Source organism: Gavialis gangeticus, unplaced genomic scaffold (genome assembly GCF_001723915.1).
Source record: "Gavialis gangeticus isolate Ggan-Ray unplaced genomic scaffold, GavGan_comp1, whole genome shotgun sequence".
In the NCBI taxonomy this organism is placed as follows: Eukaryota; Metazoa; Chordata; order Crocodylia; family Gavialidae; genus Gavialis; species Gavialis gangeticus.
In genome coordinates, this window is record NW_017729034.1 from 11,745,474 (window position 1) to 11,755,578 (window position 10,105).

General features: G+C 47.8%; 1 protein-coding gene across 1 annotated transcript in view; it reads right to left on the minus strand.

The window, feature by feature from the left end:
- Positions 1-3,583, minus strand: part of TNFRSF1A (TNF receptor superfamily member 1A) — a 26,327-nt gene extending 22,744 nt beyond the window's left edge. Inside the window, exon 1 of the mRNA XM_019527366.1 lies at positions 3,379-3,583. Coding sequence (XP_019382911.1) covers positions 3,379-3,417 — 39 coding nt within the window. The 5' untranslated portion in view covers positions 3,418-3,583. The remainder of the gene's footprint in view (positions 1-3,378) is intronic.
- Between the last annotated feature and the right edge of the window lie 6,522 nt (positions 3,584-10,105).

The window sequence follows — 10,105 nt, forward strand, 5'->3', positions numbered from 1 at the left end:
GCTCCCCACTTGCCGCCACCACACTCCCGCCACTGACAGCACCACCGCCTGTGGGAGTTCACCATGCCCCTTCAGCCTCTGGGAGTACGCGGTGTCCATGCCCCCATACACACACGATATACATGAGTAAGACTTTATTTTTAGCTATTATGCAAAATGGCCTCCATATACACTACTCAAAAAAGCATAAGTCAGAAGAAAAATTATGTTTTGAAATAAAATTAAAGTATCTTACAGTAGATGTCTGATTTTTAGTATATGATTTTTTTTAATCTATAATTTTTTAAAATATCTTCTGAAAAGATTTTTTGCATGCAGCCCTTGACAGCTCACCAAAACTTGTTAAGTGGCCCACCAGCTGAAATAATTTCTCACCCCTGCTCTAGAGCAGTGGTCTCCAAACTTTTTTGATCGCGCACCCCTATCAGTAAAAAATGTTTGAGCATGCACCCCTAATATATGTATATTTATATACATATAAATAGAAGTTCTAATATTTTCTTCCCGCACCCCAATGCATCGTCTTGCGCACCCCACTTTGGAGACCACTGCTGTAGAGTGTACCTCTGTAACTTGTTCACAAAGCCATGTCATTAATGAAAACAAGCTTCAGGGATACTTGCTCTCCCAATTTTATCACAAACCTCCTACTACTTTGTGATTTCCCAGCTCTTAAAAACAGTGATTATAGGTGAATCTCATAATCCATTGAAAAACTTTCTACCTTTCAGACTTGCAAAAATAAGCCTGGCGGCTCTAAAACCAGAAGGAAAAGAACCCAAATGTATTAGATTTTAAAAAATCATGGTTTTGTGGGGAAGGTCTCACTTGCAATTTTTAAAAGTTTGTGGCTAGTAGTAAGGCTCTCTATTTTAGTAACATGTCCCCTGAGCCAAATTCCTTGCAGTGCAAAACAAGTATTGTCACCAAACTCTGAATAACTTCGTACTGCACAGAGGGCCCTGGGTGAGTCAGAACGGAACACTCTCTGTTGAGTCAGTAGTGACCCTTATCAACCCCCATGTTTATAAGGGCAGTTTATAAGAGGGGGAGGTATATGGGATCAAATCTCAGGAAGGATGCCCCTTAACCCTTTAGAGGTGTAAGGGGGTCCTAGCTCATCTTAGCACCTCAGGAGTTAAATGTTCAAACTTGCAACTCCTAGAAGCAAGTGCTGCCATTCCAGTAAGTCCAGCCTCCTTCCTGTTGAGTCGGGAACTCAGGAACAAACGGAAGCAGCTTAGCAGCTTGTGAAATGGTCTGCTGATGCTGTGGCAGATATGGGGCAGAGGTGCATGGCAGCTGCTGGCCTGAGAACCCCTGTGCTATAGTAACCCCTGGATTCACTTTTTTCACAGAACATTATTCAATATTTAGCCATGAAGAAGCCACCAGAGCTAAGAAATAAAACTCATCCTTTACTGACTCCTCTGAATCACCTCACTATTGCACAGGCCTTGAAGAGCACTTCTGACACGCTCCACCAAGACTCTGGTGCTTGTACACGCTCCCCCACCTTCACAGCAGTCCTACACCAGACCTCTTCCCCACCCATCGGCCTATGGTGCCGCCTGCGGGTCTGAGAATGGTTCCCTCCATAGCGGCAAGCTCCTTGAAGACTCCCAAATATAGTTTGACACCCCCTCCCTCCCTCCCCTCAAACATCCCCAAGACCACTTAACACACACCTCCTACCCCAAGGTCTCTTACATAAATGGTTTACTCTTATACAGTCACACAAGGCCAGATCCCATACCATCATTAAACACCATTTAGGTGCCCAACTGTAATTTTATTCTACACTGCTCAAGCTCCTGAAACACATGAACACGGCTAACTTTGTAACTCACCATTGCCTTAAACTTCAGACCAAGTCTGAAAAGAGTAGCAAGAAGGAGGAGGACCCATTCACCTTTCTCTTATTATTTTTCAGGAACTCAGGGGAAGTAGAACAGTGTCACACTTTGGTGGTCAACAGGTGCAGTACTATCAAGTCAATAGGAACAGGCAGGAGGATTGGAAATGACACCACATGAACATGGTGGGGTAGAGGGCACTGGCTATGCATGAAAGGGGAATGAGAGGATGTGTTAGGGAGTGGTACTTGGAGGGCAATGAATACATGGGGAGGAAGAACAGGAGATGGAAGAGGGAGAAATGGATAAAAGAAGACCTGAGCTGCTGCAGAACACTGGACACAAAGGAAAGGGGACTAGGCCTAAGAAGGGGTTGGGAAAAGGTACTGGATTCAGGACAATCCCTGGAAGTGGAGGCACTAGAACTGTGAGCATTGACAGAACAGTTCAGCACTGAGTTTCCAGCAGAAATCAGAGACCTCAGAGCAAGTGTGTCGAAGATCCAGCCTACCAGCCAGATCAGGCCTGCGGAGCTCTATCAGCTGGGCCACAGCCTGCCCGCAGGTCTGAGAAAGGTCCCATCTGCCAACATGAGGAACATGCCGGATCGGCCCCACATGCTGCACATGACATGAGGCCAAATCTTGTGTGCGCCAGACCGGGTCCAGCATGCGTCCTGTATGAGGTACCTGCCCTGAACCAGCCTGCAGGGCCGGTCTGTGGGCCCAATCCAGCCTGCAGACTGGCTCCACACTACTCATCCAGCCCACAGGGCCTGATGAGTTTGAAACCCCCAGCTTAAAGGGTTGTGGAGGCAAGTGGGGAGCCTCAGGAAAAGCAAGCTCCCTCACTGTTGAGCAAAGTGTTATTTCCTCTGCTGAGCAGGTAAGGAAAAGCAGAATCCAGGTAAGTGACAGCACCTCAAGAAACATAGTGCCAGCCTTCAGTTTCTCTTAGGTTTCCTTTTATCCATTATCACATAGCTATATAAACAAGTTACTAACATACACTCTAGAGCAGGGGTGGGAAATTATTTCGGCTGGTGGGCCGCTTACTGAGTTTTGGTGACCTGTAGAGGGCTGCATGCACAAAATCTTGCAGAAGATAGTTTAGGTAAGGAAGCCTCTCCCCAACAAGCATGCCAGATTGAAAACCATCACAACTCACTGCAGAGGCCAAAAAAGAGGCTCTCTCAGCAAAGGGCCCCCATGAGATGGGCAGAAGGTGACTTCCACTGAGTTACACCTTCTACAGACAGGGAAACGGCAACACACAGACAGACAGGGCTCAAAGAAAGGTCACGGGTAGAAATACAACTCAAGCCGCCCCGACATCCCTTTTCCCTGTCAATCTGCCAGACCCAACAGATACAACAGCTCCAAACACGACCCAGGAGATTTGACTCCCACCTCCTTTTCAAACCCTCCCACACCTAGCGCCATTTCCACACCTGGCACACCCCCCCCCACCCCACAGGCTCTGATTCAGCCTTAAAGTCAGCCCCTCCCAAGCCCTTGCTTACCATAATAGCCAAGCCCACGGAGGGCTCCAGTGGGGCCATGCTCCTGCGATCTACGTCCCCATGGCAAAATCCTTGTGTCCTGAAGAGCCTCCCAGTCTAGAGACCCAGAAAAGGCCTCCCACTCCAACACAGGACTCACAGGGGGAGTGAGACAGATCGAAACTATCAGTGCCTGCAACTTCCTGCCAAACCAAGAGAGGCAGAAACAGGAAAGAGGGCGGGTGAAACATGGGAGGCAATATCAAACTGTACCCCTCCCCCACCATCCAATTAACCCTATTTATTCCACAGCACAGTGAGGCAGAAATTCAGCACTTGCCCCCATTCACACTCCCCTCCCCATGGGATAGAGACCCAATCCCTCAGCTAAGCTTACCTCAGATCAATTCTTCCCTAGGGCATAGGGAGACCCAGGGAACCAGCTTCCCTGCTCCCTCTCTCCAAAAAAAAAAAAAGTAGAAAAAGTACCCACCCCTTTGCCTTTAGGAGAGCACAGGATTTGTTAACTCTTTCCACTCATCAAAGCTGAGAAGGACCATGAGAGCTAGCCCCAAAGCTGTAATCAGGAAACAATTTAAGTGTAAGAACTCTGCACAACCAACTCTGACCTATTGCTATAAATCCCAATATGCCAGCAGATGGTGCTCTTTATATTAATGATCCATGCAGAGCTTTTTAAAAGATTCTTATTAAGGGGATCACCAGCAAGCTCTGTATTTTGGTTACTTTGCATTTTAAATGAGAGAAAAAAAAGATACTGCTTTTTAGCAGTGCTACTACCTCAATTGTTTGCAGCAAGACTCTGGAGTTTAACAAGGGATAGTCATGGAAAATGTAGTTTCCTTGTCTCATGAAAATCTGTTCAGAATGGTAAGAGTTATAAGCTGTTGAAAGATGTCAACTGTCTCTCATGCGGCTGTGGACAAAACTCCATCAACCCTTCACATCCATCAGACTGAGCATTACCCCAGTACAGAAAAGTGCCTGGTTTATGAGAACTAAGTTACTTCAGCTCAGTGACACAGCATTTTAAGGATGTCATCTTGTTCTCCATTATCTCAGCCTGCATTTAAAAACAAGAAGTCTTCTCCGAATTATGGGTTGCGAAGGCTTTCCAAAACACTGTGAAGCAAGTACAATACATTCTAATGCACAACCTTGATCATCACCTCTGCAATGATCAAGTAGACATGAACTATGAATGAATGGACTGTGCAACAGTAAGAAACACCAGCGGGGTTTTATGCAACTGATCATGCTATCCGAGTTAAAGTTTGGTATTAAAGTGCAAGTATCATGAATTTAGAGGACACTTTGAAACTTAAAGGCGGTAATAAATGCTGGGCTTTTCATTTTCTTATTCCCATCCTTTTAAGGTTTTGTGTTAAAAACAGAGCTTTGGCTGATAATTATTTCATTACTAATTTAATAATAACAATCCAACTGAGTAAACCTTGTTAATAATGGAAAAGGGAGTACTCTAAAGAAAAGTCAGTAGTGGTCTATAGGATCACAGACTGAAAAAAGTGCTCGCTTGCAGATATGACACATAAGAAACTGTAATAAAAAGACACATTCTCAAGATTTTCTAAGATTTGAGCCTTGCTGACCTTTTAATATATTTTAGCAATGTGGTTACATTAAAAGGGGAAACAAGAAAAAATTAACCATCAGTTTGCCTTGATGGTGCAAAAATGGTAGGGGTGCACCAATAAACATTTTCTCAGCCAATACTGATAGCTGATTATTAACCAGCCATATTGGCTGGTACTTATCAAATAACCAATTTACAGGAATGCAGCCAGGCAGCATGGAGAGCAGCGCTCTGCAGGTAAGTCTGTGGAGGGGAAGAGGTGTGGGAGAGGAAAGGGGTATTGGTGGGGGGCAGATTGAGGCCCTGACCGGGAGGGAGTGGGGGCAGGGGCTGGGGGCACTGCCCAGCCAGGACAGTGAATGGGACCTGGGTCCAGGCCGGATGGTGAATGGGACCTGGGGCCAGCATAGGCAGCTTGTCCAGGTTATCAGCATCCCAGTGCTTAAAAATGGTGGTGGGGGTGCTTGGACTAAAGCTCATAGTTTAAGTGCTGCCACCACCATTTTTAAGCATGGGGATGTTTCTAATGGGAGTGGAGCTGAGCGGGGCAAGGGTGGATGTAGGCTGCTCGCGGTGGACTCGGGGCTTTCTGCACTGTTACCTTTGCCCTGGGGGCCCCACACTGGTCATGCATCCCCTGCCCACCTGGCAGTGAGAGGCACAACTCGCCGCACCCACTACTGCTGAGTTCGCAGGAGACACATGGCCGGCACAGAGCCCCCGGCACAAAGGCAGCAGAGCAGGGAGCCCTGAGCCCACAGCGGACAGCCCGTATTCACCACACACACAAATCTGGGGGGCACATGCCCTGCCCATGCCTCCCCCAGGGGGTGTACGCAGCAGTGGGGAGCTACCCCCATGCCTCCGTGCCCCCTGGACGAGCCACCTGTGGCTTCGTCCTGCTCCCTGCCCCTGGTCCCATTCACCACCCTGTCTGGACAGCACCCCCAACCCCTGCCCCACTCCTCCCTCACTGTGGGAACCTCAATCTACCCCCCCATGCCCCTTCGCCTCCACAGACTTACCTGCAGGGCACTGCTCTCCACACTGCCTGGCTGCACTCTTGGCCATGTGGCTGTGCGCATGCATGTGGCATCTAGGGGCCCAAGCCAGAAGGCATATTATAATTATTGGTGACATTACTGGCTACACTGGCCAACAAAAGCCAATAGCCAATAATGATAATTTTCCTGACACTGATGTATCAGTGCACTTCTAAAAAATGGTTTAATATAAAAAGTTAAAAGCACTTACTTAGAATTTCTCCAGGCAAGCTCAACCTTACTTAAGATCTGCCTTAAAAGACTGAGATGAGTAGAAATAAAAATAATGTGAAAACAGTATGATAAAAATAATAATGAAATCTCATTTGCTTGTTGTCAGCTACATTTGTAAATTCTTTGGGACAAGGATCCTGCCCTCATTTTTGCTTTAAATCTCTTCCTTTGAGACTCAAAAGATTGCATGAATTTCATTTGTTGCCCGCTTGGCTTTTCAAGGGCACACAAGATTCTTCTGCTTGCATCCCCCAAAACCACACAGCAGGAACGGAGAGGAAAATTTCATAGCAGCAACTCCTTTCCTGTGAACAATACGAGAGGCAAACAGGATCTTCCCTGTACAATTATCTTTGTAGTGCAATCAGAAATCCTGTGAAGGCATTCACCAAAATACTAACTCAATCCTACCTAGACATGAGAATATTGTAAATATGGACATGTCATATACTGAAATCTGGAGGAAAAAAAAGCCTAGCACTTAATTCAGGCATTTCATCCTTCTTTCTAGCCTAAGTCAAGACACCTTTTCATTGATTTTTCTTTATAGAAGAATTGCTCACTTACTAGATAGGGGCTACTAACACTGTGCAGAGGACAAGAAGTTATCATCACTATGCATCGTATAATAATTCCCCCTTCTTCACCACAGACTTGAGATCATTTTGCTTCTTCAGCCCCAGAATTTATGTAATACTGAACAAGAAAGAAAAAGCCGGGAGACTTGCTAGGCAACAGCCAGTTCTGACATTAGAGATGGAAAAGACATGTCTGGTTTTGTTTAGCTTGTTTCCTTGTGTGAACACAGAATCATAGAAAAGAAGGGCTGGAGGCGGCCTCTGGAGTTCACCTAGTCTGCCCACCTGCCTGACATCCCATACAAATCCTTGTCTAACCCCTTAATAAAACTACACAATCAACGTTATCTTGCAACCTAACTTACCACAAGGAAAGCAAGGGGACAATAGCTATTAGTATCCTGCTCCTGTAAAGCAGGATACAAAACAAATGACCAAACCAAAATCATTCCGCAGGAACCAGGAACAAAACCTCAAATGCGCTTTTTAATAAAACCTATGGAGAAAAAGTCAGTCCCCAAAGGAAGAAGCCTTTGCCAGGCTTCCTCATGCAATTTCATAAGTGAATAGGTCCACTCTCATCCTAATCAAGTTTTTCAGTCTTCAGAGCTGATCAAAGTTCAGTTGAAGCCCTACAGCTCTTCCTATTAGCCTCTCCACATTCCCCGTTGCTTTCCCTGTCTACGTCTTTCTGGACACATTGCAGGGCTCCAACAGGATGTTAATACTACAATTCGATAATGAATAGAAATTTCCCAGGTTTACAATGAGCTGGGAACAATGCCCTTGGTTTCTTTCTTGGATTTGCTGAACCTCCTATGCCTTGGGAGAGTTTGCAAGAATCAGGGTGTTGTTGGTGGTATCTTCTCTTGCACCAACCATAGATCTGGGAGAAATGTTAGACAAGCTATTGGGCATGAAGTGGCCATCCTCGGGGCTGGGAAAAGAAGCAGGTTATTTGCAGGCACTTTCATGGGTAAATACATACTTCTGAAAAGGGGGTTGCAGATGGCAAGTTGCATCATACACTCACAGAGAAGTCAGACTGGAAGGGACCACCAGAGGTCATCTGGTTCAACCCCCTGCCTGAGGCAGGATCATCCCTATCCAAACCATCCCTTACAAACCATAATCCAAACTCTACACAAGACCGATGTCAACCCTGACACAGCACAGACTTAACCCCCTAATTGCCACAAGTAAAGCAGGGGAACCACAACAGCCAATGCCCTGCTTCTATAAAATGTTCTCAATACATGCTCAAGAGGCCCTGGGTAGAAGGCTGCACCCATCCCTACAGAGGAAGGCAAAAAAAACCCACAGTTCATACCAATCTGACTGGTCATTCCTGACCCCAGATATGACAATTGGTTTGACCCTGAATGGAGGAGCAAGACCCTCTAGCCAGGAATCTCTCTGGCTTTAGTCCTAGCAGGAGCACTGGCACACCCCAGTCAAAGTCCCCAGCCTTGGCTGTAATAAACACTCAATGTCCTGTGAAAGTTTAAAAGCACCCCAACACATATAGCAGAATAAGAGAGGAGGGGTGGAGGGAGACATGGGAAATACCCATACAAGCACACAGGCATACCTATGCCTAGAACATCCCTGACCAGTGGCTGTTAACCTCTTCTTGAACAGCTCCAGTGATGGAAAGACCGCAACTTCCCCAGGTAGTCTTTTCCACGACCTCACTGTTTTAACAGTGGAGAAGTTCACACATAAAAACAGCACATCTTTTTCTCCAGCTAAAAATAAACTGTAGGTTTTACTAATATGCATGCCAGGAGCTTAGGGCTGAATCATTCCGTTTAAGGGTGCAGCAAAAACAAATACAACTTCACTGGAATGAGTTAAAAGCTATCTGCAGCTCTGTGAAAAGGAGCTTCATGACCAGAAGCAGCAAACAGAATGGCAGAACAAAGGACAGCTCAACTGGTGGACTGGTGCATCAAGAGCATTAAAGAAGAGGCCTTTTAACACCTGCGGAATGAGGAGTTGGAAAGGATCAAGTAGATTATAATAAGCCATGAAGAGAAGACTGCCTCAGCACTGTCTGGCTAGAAATGCTGCTGCCACTGCCAGGCAGCTCCTCTTAAACCTTGGGTTGAGCAGGAATCAAAGTCGGGGGGGCAGGGAGGGGGCAAGTGCACCAATGCACCCCCCCCCACACACACACATTTTGTTCCCAAAAGCGTGTCTAATATCTCTCCCAACTATGCAGCTGGTCCAATAGGGCACATCCCCACAAGTGCACACATATGGTTTGTGGTGCCACAGACTGCACACGTGCCCTGTTTGCTGAGCTAATTTGCAGTGCGGCGCGTTTTGACACCACGCGATCCCAGTGTCAAAAAGAAAACAAAAAAGTGACAGCTAAAAACAGCAGCGTGCGCCGCCAGAAAGGAAGCCTGATAGGCCAGAGCCATGCTGTGGCTGCCTACCAGGTTCTGACCACACAGACCACTGCCCCGTGGAAGCCCCCAGGTAAGCTTGCTGGCCCCAACCTCCTCTATCCCACCTGGGGCAATTTGCACCAGAACACATGTGCAAGGGCTGGCCCTTGCCCGGGGAGAAATAGCAGCAGCCAGCACAAATATGTACACATCCCTGCACATGAGCACTCATGGAGACATGCCCGTAAAACCTGTCACTAAGATGTCCTTCTCATACTGGACCATGAGGGCCACAACCCCACTTGTGAGAGCTGGACACAGTGTCTGGGGAGGGGTACAGGTTGCTAATGAAACAGGCAGACAAGGCTCTTGGGGTAACTACTGAGTGAGTTTAGTGTGGGGTCCAGGGGAGGTGGAACAAAGGCAAGCCCCCTCCTCCCTCCACATAGCCAGCCACATTGCACCCACCCTGGGAAGAGGCGCTTCGCCCAGCCCCTGCCTTAGCTCCCGCCCCGCCCCCCATAACGCAACACGCGTGCCCAGCAGCCGGCCGTTGGAGGCACGCAGGCGCAGTCAAGCACCAGCTCAGCTGCCGCGGGACCGCATCACGCGGGCAGGGCGCTGACGTCACTAACCACAGGAAGCGGGAGGTGGGAGGAGGAACTACCCCCACTCAGCCCCGCCCTCCTGACTCAGCTCTGCCGACCAGACCCGCCGCCCCAGCGCGGAGGAACCTGGGAGCGCCACTGCGCACGCGCGCTCCCCCCTCACTGATTGGCCGTGTGATCCTGGTGGTGTCTGTGCTTTGCAGCGCGTGGCCGCCCGCGTTCCCATGGAGACGACCGTGAGTGATGCTCAGTCCCTTCTCTCCCCCCACCCTCC